Here is a 21,019-nt window from a genome sequence, read left to right as displayed (position 1 = left end):
TGGGTAGTGACACTGCCTGTGAAGCCTATGGTCCTGGGTTCGAATCCCGGTAAGGGCATTTATTTGTGTGATGAACACAGATATTTGTTCCCGAGTCATGGATGTTTTCTATGTATATAAGTATGTATTTATCTATATAATTAATATAATTATGTACATAATTATATCGTCACCTAGCACCCATAATAGTACAAGCTTTGCTTTGGGGCTAGGTTGATCTGTGTAAGAAGTCCCCTAATATTTATTTATTTATATCGACAAAGGTAACTATTAACTAGTTAATGTTGTTTCTGTAGCGATTTAACTGAACTTTATCTTGCTTTCAGAGGAGGGAGTGACACTTGATTTTTTGCTGCAAGCAAATGATGAAGAGTTGTCTGAACTGACAACAAAAGTTGCAGACAAAATAAGACTGAGATCTTCATTAGAGAAAATTAGACAAAAAGTTGGTATTTTTTTTTAGTAGTTAAATAGTAGTATTATCTCTTTATTCATCATTCGTCTTAGGCTAGGTTTTTATAATATGAATATAAAAGTAAAATATACAAACACTTACAAAACAATAAAAAATACATATACACATTATAAAAAACCTAACCTAGGGTGCCGCCAGCAGCGGGGCAAGGCCCAAGCTACCGGTGGTCAGGGCCGCAGAGAGAGGAACCGGCGGACTATCCGCGCCGTGTCCAAGATCACCGCCTTCGGCATCTGTCCCTTGATCCAACCACCTAGCGAGAGTCTCTCAAGATGTTGGTCGAGACTCTTCGCTATTAAACCGTTCACTGAAATAGTAGTATTATTATTGAAGCTTTTCCGTAGCAGCTATAGTTTTGTAGTTCAGTTGTTAGTCTGGTTGAGTAGTAGCAAAGAGAATAGAGTGTATAGAGATTCCGTCGTGGTAAATTATGTAGTAATACACGACGCTCTTCACGAGGCAGCAGATAGAAGTGTGTGGCGCCGAGTGGTCCACACAAAACTATTTCGACGAGATGGTCACGACCCTCAGCATTGAGGAAACCGACGCGAGGAGGAGGAGGGAAGCATAATACAGAATTCTTAAAATTGTTTCTTTTTTTCAGAACGCCCCTTTTATGAATGACCCCGTACTGTTCTCTCCAAGGTCCAGCGCATGCAGCAGCCCAGTGCCAGTAGCTTTGCCTGAAAGGCAAAGTATATTAATTCTAGGACCAAATGGAACTCTTGAGGTATGTATTTTGAATCTTAATCCTTAAAAAAAGAATTCTGGGTGGGTAACGGAAATTTGGTGGGTAAAGATTTTAAATCATTTGAACAGCTTGGCAGATATTTCTGCCGGTGACTGTACCTACCTAACAAATTTTTTTTCAGGGTACTCCATTAGAGATCAGACCAAGTGTACAGCCCACTATACAACAGATCACACCTGTGCAACCACCTACGATACCGGCCACACCTGTGCAGCCTCCACAGCCTCCACAGGCGTTGCAAGATTATAATAGGGAAGGATACTTCAAACCAAAGGTAAAAACTGTTTTCATTAGTCTTAAGAGGATATTCCGCGTTAAAATGGAAAATCCCCCTTTTATTTTTATTAAAACACTTTTCAGTCTTGAAATCACCAAAAACGCAACGTTGCCAGCTAAGTCCGAGTCCAAGTGTCCCCTAAGCGATATTTTGGTAATTTTTGTGATTATGGAATTTTTAATTTTCACAATAGGATTGTGAACTATAAATATAAACTAAATTTTCCATATTGAATGCTCATACACACACACACACACACACACATAATCACGCCTATATTCCCGGATGGGGTAGAGTGGTAGACAGAGCGTTAGAGGTCACATCATGCCACTTTTGACAAAGTTTTGAGGCTTATGATATCATCAAAATCGGCACGCGGTGACAGGTTATCAGTCTATCGCCCACGGTCCAATCCATGTCCCTTTACTGATTTTTACAGTAGGCATGCCCGGGAAAAAAAGCAGCTGGAACATTCTATGTTTATGTTTGTCTCCCAGTTCAGCATGAAAGTTAAGCTATTGGTCATAATATATGTATAAGTAATGTATTATAAATGGTTGCATTTGATTGTTTTGCAGTTGGTGAGGAACAAGCAAATTCAACCGCGTTGCTGGGAATTGTTGCTTTGCTCCGGCAAATGCACACTATCGCAGTACCGAAAAAAAAAGTGTGGAGGCTGTCAAGGCACGAGGCAAGCACTGGTTTCCTGGCGCGCGTTGCAGCAGCGTCAGAGATTGCCACATATTGCCCTCAACAAGAGGCATTCAACCTCTCAAAAGGCATAGAATCAACCATACATACTTGCGGTCGGACCTTCATGGGCTAATATACACACGTATGAAATTGTTACCACTGCTGGAGGGCTAAGATATCAAGTATCCACCATTTGTGAGACTATAAAGGTGACGTATAATTTATACTGGGCATTGGACTTAGCGTACCCTAAGGTAGCTGCACCTTGTTGGATGTTTATCCAACGGGCCATATTTAAGATGAAATCTAAGTTTGACTCTGAAGGAGTTCCATTAAGAGAACTACTTTCGCTATTAAATTCGCTTGATTAAACTTTTGAACGCCTTTTGATAAGTGTCTCGCGCCATTAAACTAATTTACTAATAAACCATATTTGATAATACCTAGCTTGATACAGTTGCGTTGACATTAACACGGCGTTTTTGAAGTCCAAGGGGATAAAGCAGCTACACTTTCTTTGCACGAATATTGTAGAAAAAAGGAAAATGACTACTTGTGCGGTATGCAACACTTCCTTTGGCAGTTTTATTCGGTTGAGGAAGCACATGGCTTTTTATCATAAATAAGTTACAACTTTGATGATCATTACTTTGCATACCGTGATCAAGAAGCTCCTTCCGAAGATGAGCCCGTATATCTTGATTATGACACTATGCATTATCATTTTCCTTGCAATCTCATCAATATGAGTCATGGTGGGCTGACTATGAAATATGTTTTTTGCGTAAGCCATTGTAATGTAATTAAGTGTACTCATTACTACTGTTACTGTTCCGATTAAAGGTTCCGGCATATTGAAAGCAGTTTCGCCGCTGTACTAATAAACCATTCCTCCTATACACGCTGATGTTGGTCTCTGACGCGTCGGTCACATGCAGGAATAAACACAATGCTCTATGAGACGCCGCAAAGCGACGCTGATAGATCTGCCGTGCAGACATGAGTATCGCTGTGCGGTGTCCCATACCTACAACATTGTTTATTGGTACGCTTGACCGATACCAGCGTTAGCAGGAAATCAACCCTTAAAAGCGCAACTGTCCGCAACCGCGTTTGACCCGCTTTACTACAGCCATTATGACAGTTTGCGCGGCCCCACAGGGTCATTGACGTCATTGTATAACTTCAACCCAATCCGGAAAATAACGCAAATGTATGGTCTAAATAAACTAAAGCTGACACTCAGCTCATACGTTTCCGTTGTTTTTCAATTAGCAACAACCCTTTCGGCTCGGCCACGACATTCAGTGCTTTGCGACGGCGGCAGCGATAACCATAGGTTGGAGCGAAACAGCGATCGGACCTTTCGTTCCCACCTATGGTTGTCGCTGCCGCCGTCGCAAGTCGCTCAACTCAGCTCAGCTCTCAAACTGCGCCGCCCCGCGCTGTTTCTGTCTTGCTTTTTAGTGTGCCGGAGCCTTAATAAAGAAAATAATTATTATTATCTATGTGGACTTTAGAGTGGTCCAAAAAACGCTTTTTTTATTTTTGAATGTGCTGTTATTTGAGGTCGGTAATATTGTAGGTAAGTACATGTAACAAAGGACCATGTTATGTTATTTTCTAGAGGCCTGGAGCCTCAACTGATGTTACTTAATTACTTAGTGATTAGTAAAAGTATCTTTGAAATAAATACACATGAATGTACAAGTTAATGTTTTATTCACTATTTTTGCATTTCCCTCCTATCATAAACATCGAGGGCAAATTTCTTTTTAATCACCGCCAATTAATTGTTTTATTTAAATAGTTTCTAGTAATGTAAGTAATTGTTTTAGTGATTACATAACGTCGCGTTGTTTTAAGCTGTCAACTCTGTAAACATAGTATTTTAGCTATCTATTGCAACTAACCAGTTGTGCCTACCTTACCAAACGTCTTCAGGGGCCGATATTATAAGGTTAATATACTGTAAGTTACAATTTACAAGCGGAAGTCTCTTTCTATCTTCTTCTGCTAGAAAGAGACTTCCGCTTGTCTGCGCTAGTAGTTGTATCCATGAACAGAAAGCGCTGTTATAGCTATAGCAATAAAAAAATGGCAGCTAAAATTATGAATAATCCTTTAAAATATTGCAAGATATATATTTTGTTTATTTCACTGTCTGATAATGTAGATTCAGGCTCTCATTCAGGATTAAAGGCTATTTAGTGTTTGTTATTTATCTGTCAGATTTAAAAAGTTTATTAGGTACCTTAATGAATAATGCTATTTTCGAAAGTATATATTAAAAAAAAATGTATTAAGTATTGTTCATATCTAAGGCATAACACAAAACTAAACAACTTGCATGATTTTAGAAGAATACTTTTTCATACATTTTATAATTTAAGCTGCCTTTTTCTCATCGCTATGATGACAGTCTGAAGAGTGAGTGACTATTGATAGGGTAGCACCAACAGATTTGTTGGAATAGCTAACTAAATGCTGTGTTTACAGATCAGTGTGGACAGCTTAGCAACATGTTATTGGTAATAATTACAGTTGCTGGCATATTAAAAAGTAGCTTGCTCTCACATAATATAGGTATATTGTGTCACTGTAGCAATACATTGTGAGACACACATAATATAATATTGTTGTCACTGAAAATTAAAAATTAAAATGAAAAAATGTTTATTCGGTGTTAGAATTACTTATACAATTGTGTGTTGGCGCCTCTTTTTAAATAACAAATACCTGTGTTAAGAGGCACTCTGAAAACAAAAACGTTGTCAATTTTACAGCAGATCTGTGACTGCAAAACTGTATCACTATAGCAATATGTTGCGTGACACGCATATATTGTTGTCACTCTGACAACATAAATGTTGTCGATATGGCTACATAACTGTATCACTATAACAATATGTTGTGTGACACGCATATATTGTTGTCACTCTGACAACAAAAATGTTGTCGGTTTGGCTGCAAAACTGTGTCATTATAGCAATATGTTGTGTGACACGTATATCTTGTTGACAGTCTGACAACATAAATCTTGTCTATTTGGCAGCGGATCTGTGTCACTGTAACGATACATTGTGCGACACACATAGTATCGTCAGGTGACAAGCAAAACTCACTAATTACCACCACAAGTTCATAGCCATAGTGAACCATATTAGTACTAAAAGAAGGTCGATTTTTGTTTTTTTTTTTAGTAATTGTTCTTTTAGTGACTTTTGCTTGTCACCTGACGATATATTGAATATATTAATATATTTATATTAATATATTCAATATATTTAGAGTGTCTCACAATGTATCGCTACAGTAACACCGTCCGCTGCCAAATAGACAACATTTATGTTGTCAGATTGACAACAATATATGCGTGTCACATAACATATTGCTATAGTGGCACAGTTTTGCAGCCAAACCGACAACATTTTTGTTGTCAGACTGACAACAATATATGCGTGTCACACAACATATTGCTATAGTGACACAGTTATGTAGCCAAATCGACAACATTTATGTTGTCAGTTTGACAACAATATATGCGTGCCACACAACATATTGCTATAGTGACACAGTTATGTAGCCATATCGACAACATTTATGTTGCCAGACTGACAACAATATATGCGTGCCACACAACATATTGCTATAGTGACACAGTTATGTAGCCAAATCGATAACATTTATGTTGTCAGTCTGACAACAATATATGTGTATCACACAAAATATTGCTATTGTGACACAGTTTTGCAGCCAAATCGACAACATTTATGTTGTCAGACTGACGACAATATATGCGTATCACGCAACATATTGCTATAGTGACACAGTTTTGCAGCCAAATCGACAATATTTATATTGTCATACTGACAACAATATATGCTTATCACACAAAATATTGCTATAGTGACACAGTTTTGCAGCCAAATCGACAACATCTTTGTTGTCACACTGACAACAATATGTCACAAAACTTGTTTTGATTATATGACAACGTTGTACACATTGCTACAGTGACACAGCTCTACTGTCAAATTAACAAAGTTTTTTGTTGTCAGAGTGACAACAATTAATCACAAAATTTGTTTTGACTTTATGACAACGTTGTATACATTGTTAATAGACATTGTGTTCTGGACAATTGTAAAAGTTGTTGCAGAATGTTGTTATATCAACAATAAACTGGCGACAATAAAAACGTTAACTCAATAGCAATGTAACAATGTGGGTTGTGTGGCGTTAAAGTTTTATTGTTAGATCAACAGTATTTTTCTCTCAGTGTACTATTCTATGACAGATTACTGGTGATCGCGTGATGATTTCCATAGAAAACGAAGCGCCGGAAGCTCCGGTCAGGACCCGGCCATGGTCAAATGTGAGTCATACTTTAAAACCCGACTAAAACGTCAATACGTCATACGTTCATTTCACTAGCCTCATGAGGCTTCATTCCTGCCAAATCATACCTTACCTTTACAATGTTCGGCGTTGGCGTTGGCCAGCCCAATCATTATACAAATATGACTCCGAGGAGCGAGTACGCCGACGTGCAGCACAATAACGCACATTCGCGTGCGCCCACGCATTGTTCCCAACGCTTAGCGAGCATTCGTCTCAGGCACTGTTAAAAAAAAACCAATGTTATAGGACAATTTTACTCAAACAAATCTAATCACATAGTGAGGTCAGAAAGACTGATTTTTTGTACTTATTGCAGAAACAAGTAAATTAAGGATAAGGATATCGGGATTCGACCCCGGGGCAGAGCGGCAACTCGGTAAGGGACCTGCATTTCTGGACAAGCAAAGCGCTCGGTTTGATAAAGTTTAGCGCACCAGAAAAAGGTTGGCACTGCGATTGTGCCACCTCTGGAGATAAGTTCCATTCAGATTGTTCAAGATATTGCATGCAATTCGTCAAGTGAACACAAAAACAAATCAGTAGGCCTCGTCACCTTTCTTACTTTATATCTTTTGATTTATCCGACTAAAATATGACAGGTTTTGGTCGAAACTATGTACTGGTTCATAAGAGGCAACTGATCTGTTAGCAAAGGTATCAACTTCACTGAATTCATTAGTCGGTGATTAACTCATTCGTGGGCCGGCGATCGCCTTTGTCTTCTAATAGATATGTTAGCTTTCTTCTGCCGGAAGTGGGCTGGTTGTGTTTTCAATGAATTGTATATGAGTTTAGTGTTGATTGAACAGCTTACTCCCATAGGCAGCTGTCTTACTAGTGGCGTAAAACGAGCAGCGATCGACTATATTCTCGCAAAAGAAACACGCATATAGATTGTCTCTGTATATACTTATTTGTCGCTGTTTACTCTGCCAACGTGTATTATTCCTAAACGTAAACTCATGCGAGAAGAAAAATCGCCGTCGGTCCGACACCTTCCTTAAAGACAATTTTGTACGACTATTTTAGTGATAGCTGACCGTTGTCTTAAGTGTATCTCTTCTCTTTCTTTCGATGATGATATTAACTAGTAAAGTAAAATAACATAATTATTATGCTTTGCCTATCAAAATATAATGAAAAACCAGGAGACTTTAACCAAAAATGTGCTTTTTTTTTGCGTTTTTTGTGTTTGTACCTATTTTCACATTGAGCCGCTTTTGGAATATATTTTCCACCATATCTACCACAATGCACTTATAAGCCACAATTCTAATTAATAAATCATACGTTCAATTACTCACAAATGACTGCTCAAGCTGATTGATCCCGTATAATTACATCTGGTTGGAGGTCGGTAGAAAGTTCTAGGTCTTGTGACAAATTGCCAACGCGCAGGTCGCTGGGTCGAAGCATACACAGCTCTTCTAAATCAAAAGGCTTTAACTGAGTATGGAGTTCTTGTGTAGATACGATGTTCTTCTTTTAAAAGTGATGGGACGCGTGTGCGCACTCTGCAGGCACACGTTTTGATCGCGAAGCTCAAAAATTCTAGTTATGAGCAATGAAAACGGTTACAGTTAGGTACTTAGGTATACTATGCAGATAAATAGTGCATCTGACTTAAGCAATTAGTACCGTAAAATGGGGTGAGTAGGGTCAAAATGAAATTCAAACCTCGATAACATTTTATTTTTACATATGAAAACTGAATGGTGTATATAATAAGTGTTCCGGACGTTTGTATCTTAGTTTTTATTTTATTTTGGGTAGTTCCATTTCATAACTTTGACGATAAAGAGGAAAACCCACCTCACCCCGTAGTGCCTCGTATTTAGGGTGAGAGGGGTTTTCATACAAAGGTGATTTTGGATGATTGTTGGATCGATTTTTTTTATTATGCGTATTACTATAGCTCCATTTTAAATTGGAATACATTATTTTTGTAGCAGTAGCCTTAAAATCCCTTCTCACCCCCCTCTCAAACCTTCTCTCCCCATTCATAACCCACCTCTCCCCGCGAAACCTACTCACCCCGTTTTACGGTAATTGTTTAATCGACTAGATATATTCGTTGCTGATCTTCTTATTGTGGTTTCTCTGAAATCATTATTTCCGCTGAACAGAAACATAGGTAGGTATAGGTGACATTTGGATATCAACTATAGCGGCGCGGCGGCGGCGAACGCCACTCATTTTATCAAGAAAATTGACATATAGGGCGGCGGCGACAACATATGCAGATACAGTTGACTTTACAGCTATAGGAAGACGTCGATGTGTAAGATTGTCCTATTATATTTATTTATTTCCAATAATCAAGTCCCATCCTTTCCCATCATTTCTTAGACCAACTCATAATCTCCTCACAACTCGCATACGTTTAACGGGTCGTGTTTATTGAAATTATCACGTCACGGCGCCGCCTCACGCGCCATCTACCGGGACGTAAATCACTCAAACAGACAGGCTTTATGTTATGACCAAACGATGCCCAGTACCATCTTGAAATAAGGGTGTTTTGAAACAGGGATAGCATGGCAGATACGCCGTTTTGTATTGAGGTGGACGCTATTATAACTTCATCATTGCGTACTCACGCGAATAGTAAATAATTATTTAATGTCATTAACGGGACACAAGGGGATTCTCCGTCTGGAAATAAACTAGAGATTTCCTCATCATACAATTATAATTGATTCTGGGGTATTGACAATGTGATTTGGCTCTGAATTTAAAGGCAGTCTTCTGACCATAACTCGAGGAGAAACCTTGTTTTCCACTCAATTCTAAGTAGCCCGTACCGTCTATCGGCAAAAGCTGCATAATTAATGTTTGTTATCTACCGGATCCTGCAACGGACCAGTTGATACAGCCAGACTGTTGTGCAGGCCTATCACGGAAATATTTTTCAGATCTTCAGATTATTATTGTTTGTTCATACATATGCCTGCCTGTTTGCCTGTAAGATAATTATGTCTATTGGGCTTCATGAATATAAATAATTTTCGATTTGATTTACATAAAGTTATGTTTCCTTTTATTGTTGTGTTATTCAATACAGCGTAAGGTGGTGGTACTGGTGCTGCTCGAAGCGGTCCCAGTACATGTCATTTTGAAACTTAAGTGAATAGAGGTGACAGCACGGTGTCATCTATTGGGCATTAACATGTCGAGCATTAGTACCACTAACTTATGCTAGAATCGATTTCAATGCCCTCGCCACGTAAGTAGGTACCTACTTAACACTAAGCTAATGCTTGCAATATATATGAGAGTATTACATATGTATATTCATGTGGATAGGTGGTACACGGATATATAGTTAGTTGAATTAATATTTCGCATTAGACGCGTAATCGGGCGGCGTAAATAAAAAGTCGTGAGGAGCGGCAAAGTGCGAACGCTCATTGGATAGCTTAGATTGATAGCGCGCCGGACCACGGATTACTACACTAGTCAAAGAAGGTTGATTAGTTAAAATTAGACTAGAAACTAACGTAACGTCAATAAGAATACTTACGTATCCCTATAAGCACTATACTTGACATACCGCTTAAAATGCAATTGCAAACTTGCGTGGTTCGACTTTCTTTCCGACTTCACTATTGGTGCAGCATTCGCGGTCATTTACATTAAAACAATCATTATAATACCCTGATACTAACCTTCTATACAATATCGTTAACTCTCAAATATGAATGTCATTGATAAACCCCAATGAAAATAGTTGTTATAATGTCAATTAAATGACTATGTTAGCGAGAAAAAGTACACAGTGGAATGCTCAAATTTCTCTCTCGAATAATCCTTAGTGACCGGTATAAATGATCGTCACTCTGGTTCTGAATTCGAATTGAAATTAGTTATTACTGCAGTTAATTTCAATTCGAATCAAGATCCGTTCAAAACGTACGTATGTTAATACATGTATGCTAAGTAAACATCTCGGTTATTAAGAAATACGCTGGAGCACAATCAGCTGTTAGATTTTTACAGTCAGTAAGTACTTATTTTATTTTGATCATAGGTATTAACTTTATTTCAGTACCTATGTATTAACATTTTAGGCTTAATACAAAAATGAACATTTAACTGTGAAATCGTCATTGATTGGAGTATGAACCGATTGCTGGGATACCGCGGGTGCAAGCGCATTTGTTGGGCTAAGTAGCGCATGGGAATATCGATGTCTCGTCTCTTCCAACATCTTAGGTTTTCTCGGCTGTACCCGGTTGGAAGTAACGAGTTTTTTTTTCGTTGTAGAGTAATTCGTCAATAACTGGCCACCTGTTAGTAACCGGCCACCCTAAACTAAAAATGAATTCTATTCACCTATAAAGAGAATTCACTTACTATTTACTTTATGGTGGATAGTTATTGAAGGGTGGCCAGTTATTGAAACCCTGTACTAAAATGATTTTAGTTTATAGGTGAATATAATTCATTTTTAGTTTAGGGTGGCCAGTTATTAGCCGTTGACCAGCATTTGACGATTTACCCTACGTCACAAATTTAAAATATAATTGGAAACATTTGATTGTTAAGGAGTAGAATTGCCAAAGGGTAGAGATAATTATTTAGCCTATGGGCCCGATTCGGATTTTGAAATAGACATCTATTAGATATATTTTAGACATCACCAAGATACGATAACGATATGTTTAAGATCTAACCTGTCAAATTAGATATTTGCGCGATTCTGGAGATACTCTTGAACGATTTCCTCAGGATATGACTTAGAGATCCAATTCACATCTAATAAATAATATATTATCTTACGCTATCTAACGTAAAAGTGACATTGGTTGCCCGAATTGCGCTGCAAAAGAGAACTAGTTGATATCTAAACTATAACGTATCTAGAATGGATCTAGTACGTGTCGTCTCTTGTGAATACCTGGAAGTTCGAATACGGCAGTATTTTATGGATAGGTTACTGTAAAAGTTGCTCTCACAAATAACTTGCGCATAATAGAATAGGTATATTTCTCTCACTTATTTATTCGACTTTTACAAAATTAAACAACAAAACGTATAACTATTTTATTTATTTAGAAACAAACAGTTCCTTTGATCAAATAACAGACAGATTGACAGGCGGTCTAGCATAAGTTGCATTCTAAATAAATAATAGTACTAGGTACAGAAGACTCACTCTCTATCAAAACGCGCCTGTTACGATCAGGACAGATATGGCCGCTAGGTGGCGATGGCGTGGAACGGAATCAAAAGTGGTGTGGAATGGAACGGATGTACTTTTAGCTACCTGTAGCAAAGCGACGAAATACATACTTGAAGTCGTGCTGTATGGATTCACGCGCGAGAACGCAACTCATGCTAGACCGACTGGTAGTGTTTGAATGCTGCTTCTTGTCAAGCGATGGGTACTACAATTTATCGCCTGTAAATTCAGGCATTTTATTTATTGGCGTGGCGGATTTTTAGTTACAATTTTGCGGTAGGCAAATAGAACGTAGCTTAGGCTAGTTGCTTGTATTTGTAGAGAGCTGTTATTAGTGTTGTTACCAACTAAAAGTTTGCCCGTTTCGGTTTTTGTTAGCTGTTATAATGACTGCTGGTCATCGGTATCGACGATAACTTAGTTACAATAACTCGCTAAATCCTAAAAACGCTGATTTAATTAAATAGCATTAAATACAATCCTAAGGTCTACTAGTAGAATACTAAAATTTTAATAGCAATAAGCAAACAATTTTCTTACGCAACAAAAAGTCACAATAATACTTAGCGCCATCTACACGATGACGTTTTTTGCGGCGCTATATGGAGGTTTGCTAATCATCTCTTTATTCTTTTTAGCCTGTTACTGTATCGGCCACTCTATATACCTATTTCTCTGAAGTTATAACTGAGTCCTTCATGACTGAACCAAGCTAATATGTGCAAGCTGTATCAGGCAATGTATATAGCAGTGGCAGTGTTATTGACTTCTATAACTTATACGTATAGTGTGACTGTAACCCCTCTATATAGTTCTTTGAAGTTATAGCTGGGTCCTCCATGATTGAACCAAGACATTGTGTGCAAAGTGTATCAAGCAATGTACGAGTATATAGCAGTGGCAGTGTTAGTGTTATTGACTTCTAGTGTGACTGTAACCCCTCTATATAGTTCTCTGAAGTTATAGCGTGTCCTCCGTGACTGAACCGAGCTAATGTGTGTACGCGGTATCGGGCAATGAAGATAGTACTGGCAGTATTAATTCATTGCCGCGGCCCTAACACCGCCGGTCATTATCTAGGCTCCCGCGAACTCCTCAGGAATGCTTACACCCTGGTACTTTAGAGTTTCTCACGGGTCATCTCAGTGCGTTTAATTTATAATCTTTAACTTTCCGTTAATTCATTTAGCAAATGTAGTGCAGTCTCCGCTTTTCTATAGTCCGCCGGACGGTATCGGCCTGTCAGTTGTTCGGGACTGTGAAAATATTTGTTCTAACTGACAGGCCGATACCGTCCGGCGGACTGTTAATCAGTGGGCTCCTTAACATCAAGTCATCATCATCATCATCATCATCTCAGCCATAAGACGTCTACTGCTGAACATAGGCCTCCCCCTTTTATGGGGGGGGGGGGGGGGGGGGTGAATGCCATAATCGCCACACTTGGCAGGCGGGTTGGCGATCGCAGTCGAGTACACCGAATTTGAGGGACGCTGCTGCCCGTCCACCGGTGGTCTTGGACGTGGTTTAATGACATACCCGGGTCCAGTAACATCAAGTACGCCATAGTAATTATATGGCGAACTTCGGACAGGCTACCACGGCTCGATTCTTTTTGTAGTCGGGTGACTTTTTTTGTACTGCCGCGCTTTTTAAATAAACTTTATGGTACAGTAAGCTGCAAGGAAAAGGCACCCCCCCCCCCTGCATGAACTTATGCAAAGGTCACCTGCTAATAGTATTGCTGATTGTGACAATACAATTTGATCCTCTTCATTTATGCCGTAAAGTTGAAAATAAACGAGACGATGAAAATGTTTTGAATTTGTCGCTTCTTTCAAATTTAATTTCCAAAATATCGATCCCAGAAGAAAAATTGTGAGGACCAAACTTGTAGAGAATCAAATTTCCTACAATTTTTGTCCTCGCGGTTTAATTTTATTTTTTTATTTTTACTGTAAAATCAAAAATGGCCGACTTATTCAAGAAAAAGCGTTTTTCGAATATACGCAGGAGCCTGATACAGTCTACTTTTTGAATTTACACTCCCAGTGACCCCCCCGAGGGACCTACGAAAAAAAAATCCAAGAACTAATTATTCACGGGTCAAAATCTATAATGACTGAACTACATGTCAATAAAGCTGTGAACGTGTTTATTACTGCCAGCGGCGTGCGCCTGCGCCAATTATGGCTATTTTTAGACACCTCGCGCGGTTCCCACGACGGTTACTTTCAAATTTCAATTAGTTCATTCCGATAAAATGTGAACTAGATCTTGACAGTTCTGTCTGTTTGTTTGCCAGTAAAGTGTTAAACGATAGTCTTTAAAATATAGCAAGGCTATTAATTAGGTAGCTACCTGCCAAAGTGATAAGTATTACGGGCTCTGATTGCTCTGTGACAGAATTGCGTAGCTTCAGAGGAAAGTCCCATATAAAAGTAGTTCCCATTTTCCCCATTTTCTTATCAAATATCATCTTATGAACTAAAGTAAATTAGGCCAATTGAAGTTTTAGTTATTCGCTTTGTTTATATGATACTGGTCAGTATCAAAAGTGACGTTTATGGTTGAAGAAATGTCACTTTTGAAACTGACAGGTCAATTATCGGAAACAGATCGAACTAAAACTCGAATTGGCCTCAAAATCCCTCCAATAATATCTTTTAGCTATCGTGAATATTAAATCTACATAAATTGGTTGATCCTTCGAAGTAAATCCATGTATCGTTGATTGTTCAATTTAATCATGGTGCCTCTTCACATATGTTTCAGACATTCAGCCAATCATCATTAATAACTTAACAAGCCCGACTCTTACCAACTCGTCACCCTCACAACCCATTTGCAGATTCGTGCGAGCATTCGACAGGTCCTAAGAGTACCTACCTATTTCATAAACTCACGAATCGCCAAGGCTTACAGCATTTAAAGAAAATTAGACTCTATTAGTATAGAAATAGAGGTGGGTAAGGCTGGTGGTGCGGCGTGCGGAAAGTCGTGTGTTTTTGGTTACCATGGCGACCGAAATGTCGGTGAGGTGCAATAGTTTAATCTGGCTGCGGGCACGACCACACGAACTCGCCGCCCGCGGAGGCCTTGCGGGGCCGGCGACACTGTGTCTTAGATTCGTTAAACAACAGTTAAAATTATAGTACAGTGAAACCTGGTTAATTGGCACCTGGATAAATGGAAAACCTCAATAATTGCAACCAAAAGTCCGGTCCCGGTCCCTTGAGACCAAAAGGCCTCTATAATTGAAATTTTGGAACCTCTATAATTGCAATTTAGATTTTAGTGCTTTTCGTAATTTTGCCTCTATAATTGACCACATCGCAACTTAAGACCTCTATAATTGACACTGTGCTAATAAAATCCGTTATGTTTGCTCTTGTTTTTACCTCTATTATTGAAACGAGTCTTGCTTATTACCTCTGTAATTGAAATAATGTAGTTGTATACAGCAGAAACAATATTTTAATAGCAATGATCATTTTATTTATATCTCCATCCAGAATTTAATTTATTTATTGGGTATCTATCACAGCCTGTAGTAGGTGAAATAGTTTTGATCAATAAAAACAAAGTATGCTTTTTACATTCTAATAAAACTTTCTTCTACAATTCAAGGGAATTTTTTAAACCCAAATGATATGAAAATAAAGTGGTAATTAATGTAGTGTAAAAGTGCAAGTATAGACGGAAGCATATATAGAATGTAAGCGTGTAAATCTACTTAAAATGGTTATTTGCACCTCCATAAAAAAAATTGTCAGAACGCAACCTCTATTAAGGAAAACCTCTATAATTGACACAACGATTTTTTTAACCTCGTTAATTGACACGACCTGCTTAAATGAAAAACCTGGTTAATTGACTTAAATTGGCCGGTCCCTTGAGATTGCAATTATCCAGGTTCCACTGTAATTGCGGACCTTTGGAGTTCATTTGCTTCCCGATACGTATATTATCTGTTCGTAATCCAGGCTCCTTCAAAACTAATTTGTCCAAGCCTGCTTAAATACGAGGTAAATCCCTATTAATTAAGTACTATTATTGTATTGTATTGTAGCTCGGGCGATTTTCCGCAACTCGACGTCTTGCGCCTATTTTGCGTATTAAGTACTATTAATACCTATTATTAATTATTTGCCTTAATATCTATCGCTTTGTAGTAATTACGAGTATGAGAGCGTTTTAGGACTTTTAAGCCATTTTTACCTTAGTGGTAGGTATGACAAATTTTAACATGTAGAAACAACGTTTTTTTTATCAGGTACATTGGAGCAGTTCGTTTGCCACATTCTAGCATATATGTACCAGTTTTGTAAAAAAATATAATTGTTTTTTTTTATTTAGTGATTTTTATGTAGGTATAGTCAGCCAAGAAAGTGGCTTACCAATTTTCAACTCTATCAATCAGATAATAGAGTCGAAAAGTGGTAAACCACTTTCTTGGCTGACTCAACGTAGTAAAGTCACCGTCAGATAGGTACATTACATAGGAGCGGCCAACGTGCTAACAAATACGCCTCGATTGTCAAGGCGCTAGAGTAAGTGTCCAGATATTTTTGAGCACCTCGGCCGCTCTGATATATCTAATGGCAATTGTACCCACATAAAATTACACAGAACGGCATTGTCCCTTTCATTATCGCATGCAAATAGTGGTGAATATGTTCCATTCACTATACACACTTAATAATCATCGTTTAACTAACGGCAGTACCACCGGGCCCTAGTCCCGGGTGTCGTGTCATCCGCAAGTGGCGCAAGCGGCGCGGACGACTAAATATCAGCGGCGCATCACCTAACCTAATGACTCCTCTAATAGCTGCGACTCTGGTACCAAGCTAGACATGTTACTGGGATCTCTCTTTCACACTCTCTCTCCGCGGCGCATCACCTAACCTAATGACTCCTCTAATAGCTGCGACTCGGGTACCAATCTAGACATGTTACTGGGATCTCTCTTTCACACTCTCTCCGCGGCGCATCACCTAACCTAATGACTCCTCTAATAGCTGCGACTCGGGTACCAATCTAGACATGTTACTGGGATCTCTCTTTCACACTCTCTCCGCGGCGCATCACCTAACCTAATGACTCCTCTAATAGCTGCGACTCGGGTACCAATCTAGACATGTTACTGGGATCTCTCTTTCACACTCTCTCCGCGGCGCATCATCCTAACCTAATGACACCTCTAATAGCTGCGACTCGGGTACCAATCTAGACATGTTACTGGGATCTCTCTTTCACACTCTCTCTCCGCGGCGCATCACCTAACCTAATGACACCTCTAATAGCTGCGACTCGGGTACCAATCTAGACATGTTACTGGGATCTCTCTTTCACACTCTCTCCGCGGCGCATCACCTAACCTAATGACTCCTCTAATAGCTGCGACTCGGGTACCAATCTAGACATGTTACTGGGATCTCTCTTTCACACTCTCTCCGCGGCGCATCATCCTAACCTAATGACTCCTCTAATAGCTGCGACTCTGGTACCAATCTAGACATGTTACTGGGATCTCTCTTTCACACTCTCTCCGCGGCGCATCATCCTAACCTAATGACACCTCTAATAGCTGCGACTCGGGTACCAAGCTAGACATGTTACTGGGATCTCTCTTTCACACTCTCTCCGCGGCGCATCATCCTAACCTAATGACACCTCTAATAGCTGCGACTCGGGTACCAAGCTAGACATGTTACTGGGATCTCTCTTTCATACTCTCTCCGAGGCACATCATCCTAACCTAATAATGACTCCTCTAATAGCTGCGACTCTGGTACCAAGCTAGACATGTTATTGGGATCTCTCTTTCACACTCTCTCCGAGACGCATCACCTAACCTAATGACTCCTCTAATAGCTGCGAGTCTGGTACGATGCGATAGAGATAGGAAATCGCTGGTCAATAAGTATACAAAATTCTTCGTGCTTAGCGTCCTTACTTTAGATGCGACGCTGATTATTTAGGCCAATGAAAAAATACAGTTTTTTTTAGATAAGGGTACTAGTTCTCGACATGCTAATGCCCAATAGATGACACCCTGCTGTCACCTCTATTGACAAAGACTTTAGTTTCTAGATGACATGTACTGGGACCGCGTCGAGCACCATACCTACGTTTACTTTACGTGCTCAAAAAATGTCGAATTCATATTTGTCCAAGACATCGTAAAACAACAAAAAAGCGACAAATGCGGATTTTAATATAAAAACCGGAAGATTTTTCAAACTTGTCGGACACTCAAATAAAGTCACGACAATCTGCAGCCTTGCAGAATTAGGCACTAATGTCAATGCCATAAATACGGCCAAGTATGGCCACCACTTCGACATGGGATGATGTTGACCTTTCAGAGACCATCAAATAATATATAATTTCACCATTTAGATACATTTATTCTATTGTGCACAGTACGGATATGATGGTCGTTCTTGTCCACGTGACAGCGTGATAAAACGGTGTCCGTCACTTTCTCTCCCAAGGTGTTAAACAATGACAGTTATTTTATCACGTGGATAAAGATGGATAAAGCTATCCATAATACGGCGGCAGGGCTACCTAGCTGATATCTAAAGCGTAGGTATATCGAACATTTGAGACGAGACACCTCAGCGCCAGCTAGAGAAGTACAGTCAGCATCATATACAATATTTATTATAGTGACACCTATCGCCTGCAATAGTATTGTTACTCTGAAGGCCGCAAAAATATGTGACACGCTCTTATGGCTCTACAAATAAGATCGTGTCAGATATTTTTGCGGCCTTTGTTGTGTAACATATTATTGCAGGTCACTGTACCACAGGAATAAAAATGTGTCACCATAATTTTGTACACTTAGGTTGTCACTATCTATTTGATGATGAGTGTACTATTCTTACTAGAAGTAAGAATTTTAAAGGATTTAACACGTTTAATGTTAGCAGTTTTATACCGACCCGTCCAGTACGAATATGATGGTCGTATTGGTTACGTGATAGCGTGATAAAACGGTGTCCGTCTCTTTCTATCCCGCAGAGTTAAAAAGTGACAGTTGTTTTATCACGTGGATAAATGTGGATAAAGCGATCCATAATAGGCTTGCAGGTCTTAAATATGGGCGGAACAACCCTTGAGATGAAGATTATCATAGTTGCTATTTACCTGTGCTTATAAAAGAGATTAGTTTATCTGCATATTAGTACTTCCTAGTCAAAAAATACATACTTAGCTATATATAGTGTGATTTCACTTATACGGTTATGGACGATCAAAAATGCCATTTTCACACGGCTAAACCATATCAGCAGAAGCATGACGGTATGCCCGGTAAAGTCATGGCCTGCTCGGTGAAGCGTAACCTCTCACGAGCTGCGCCCACACGCCAGTTCGGCATTCTTATTCCTTGCCTAGACGAGCTCTCAGGAAATAGTGAAATGGGATCTTGACAAGCGTACTTACTACAGTCCGTTTTTTTAGCATTAGAAAGAACTTCGCAGAAGTAAGCTTGTGGTTCCAGATCCGGCACTTTTAGCGGTAATAATTTGAAGTAAATAATATGTATTGATCATGCTACATTAGATAATTAAATTATTTATTAACAATTAAAGAGCCTGATAAAAACTGCACGTTTCCTTCTGTGGAGTTCTGTCTAATGCTAAAAAACGAACTATACGTAGGACTGATAGTTGCGACTGACCGTTTCGATACCGATTGAAGGCCCAAAAACATTGACGCACATATGTACATGACGTATTTACATCTACTTTACAAGCGCGCTTGATCGTCTCTGTAGGCCAAGCACATGATTAACGCGATTGTATCTCGCCGCGAGATAGACTACCCGTCTTTCTCTAACTGTATTAATTAAAGAGGGACGGGTCTATCTCGTGGCGTGATACTGTCGCGCCAATCGTGTGCTAGCCCGGCAGGACCATTTAATAGTGAGCTTGAGATCCATATTGATTTTTTTTTATTAGGGGACATCTTATACAGATCATCCTAGCCCCAAACCAAGCAAGGCCTGTACTGTGGGCGCTAGGAGACGAAATATATATATACTTATATAGATAAATACAATACATATGAAACACCTATGACTCAGGAACAAATATTTGTGTTCATCACACAAATAAATACCCTTACCGGGATTCGAACCCAGGAAAAAAGCAGTTGGTCATTATACTCTATCATGATGATGAACTAAATCAATAAATACCAAACTAAATCAATAAATACTTCCTAACCATATAGCAAGTAGACTTATCCTCTTCCTATTGTGAATAAATCTTCGATAATCAAAACTCCGATTAAGGATAACGCAACTTCAAAACGAAAACAATCACTACACAATGCATCCGTACCCCCAAGGCTACAAAACTCTAGGTATTTATGGTCCACATCTGAAAATATTTACACGCTATAGGACTTTATGTCCGAGCAGTAAGATTCGAAGTTGTATAGATATTTTTAGACGTGACCGCGGTCAAAGGTCCGGCTATCGTCGGTGACCATCCGATGTCGTGTATCCTCGACTGTTTTATTAATGGCCGCTCTCTTCCAGTGCCCTTATCTTGTTCGAATTTGAATAGGAAACTGGATTGTATTGGTTGATTTACTTGGTGAATCTGGAGTATGCTAATTTCGGATTATTTAATAGCATGAATAAGTTACTATCAAATCAGGTGAAAAAACCATTGCCTGAGGGCTTACCGCGAACCACGTTTGACGTGTTGCCTCTCTGTCGCACTTGTAAATTCGTACGTAAGTGTGACAAGGCAATACGTCGAATGTGGTTCGCGGTAGGCCCTCTGATGTTATGATAAGAAGAAATTGAAGTCCAACCATGCTAATACTGCACTAGCACTTGGAGCCGTATCCAAACTTTATAAAATTGATTTTATTTTCACATAGACATAATTTTTGATTGCACTGATATATTAATTTCGTTAAGTGGAATGGACTGCGACTACTGCGAGTGTTATCAAAATAAGATAGATTGATCTCAATTTACTGAAACATTAATATTACCTACAGCTCTATACATAAGTATATAGCAGGATATAAAGTTGCAAATTTGAAAGCCGCTGCAAAAATTTAAAAACATTGTTTCAAACATAACAAAATTCTAAAATATCTTCTTTTTAAGGTGAAAGTAATGGTGATGAAGCTAAAATTATATTAATTATAGTTGGTCAAACCAATTTTTCAGTCAGTAAGAACCAGGAAAACTGT

At 39.0% G+C, this 21,019-nt stretch overlaps 1 protein-coding gene across 1 annotated transcript; it reads left to right on the top strand.

Moving 5' to 3' along the window:
- Positions 1 to 218: 218 nt before the first annotated feature.
- LOC134671094 (uncharacterized) lies at positions 219 to 2,730 on the top strand. The gene is made up of 4 exons (XM_063528876.1): positions 219 to 445; positions 1,080 to 1,205; positions 1,348 to 1,500; positions 2,082 to 2,730. Exons 2-4 carry the CDS (start codon positions 1,092 to 1,094, stop codon positions 2,286 to 2,288), a joined length of 474 nt encoding a protein of 157 aa, XP_063384946.1. The 5' UTR covers positions 219 to 445; positions 1,080 to 1,091; the 3' UTR covers positions 2,289 to 2,730.
- The last annotated feature ends 18,289 nt before the right edge of the window (positions 2,731 to 21,019 follow it).

The sequence above is a fragment of the Cydia fagiglandana genome, chromosome 15, assembly GCF_963556715.1.
Source record: "Cydia fagiglandana chromosome 15, ilCydFagi1.1, whole genome shotgun sequence".
In the NCBI taxonomy this organism is placed as follows: Eukaryota; Metazoa; Arthropoda; class Insecta; order Lepidoptera; family Tortricidae; genus Cydia; species Cydia fagiglandana.
This window is presented reverse-complemented; position numbering and strand designations above follow the sequence as displayed.

Bases quoted from the DNA above. Each gene is read 5' to 3' on its own strand.
- LOC134671094 (XM_063528876.1), top strand. From the start codon at position 1,092: ATGAATGACCCCGTACTGTTCTCTCCAAGGTCCAGCGCATGCAGCAGC. The intron at 1,206-1,347 runs GTATGTATTTTG...ATTTTTTTTCAG, and splicing joins GACCAAATGGAACTCTTGAG to GGTACTCCATTAGAGATCAG. The intron at 1,501-2,081 runs GTAAAAACTGTT...ATTGTTTTGCAG, and splicing joins AAGGATACTTCAAACCAAAG to TTGGTGAGGAACAAGCAAAT.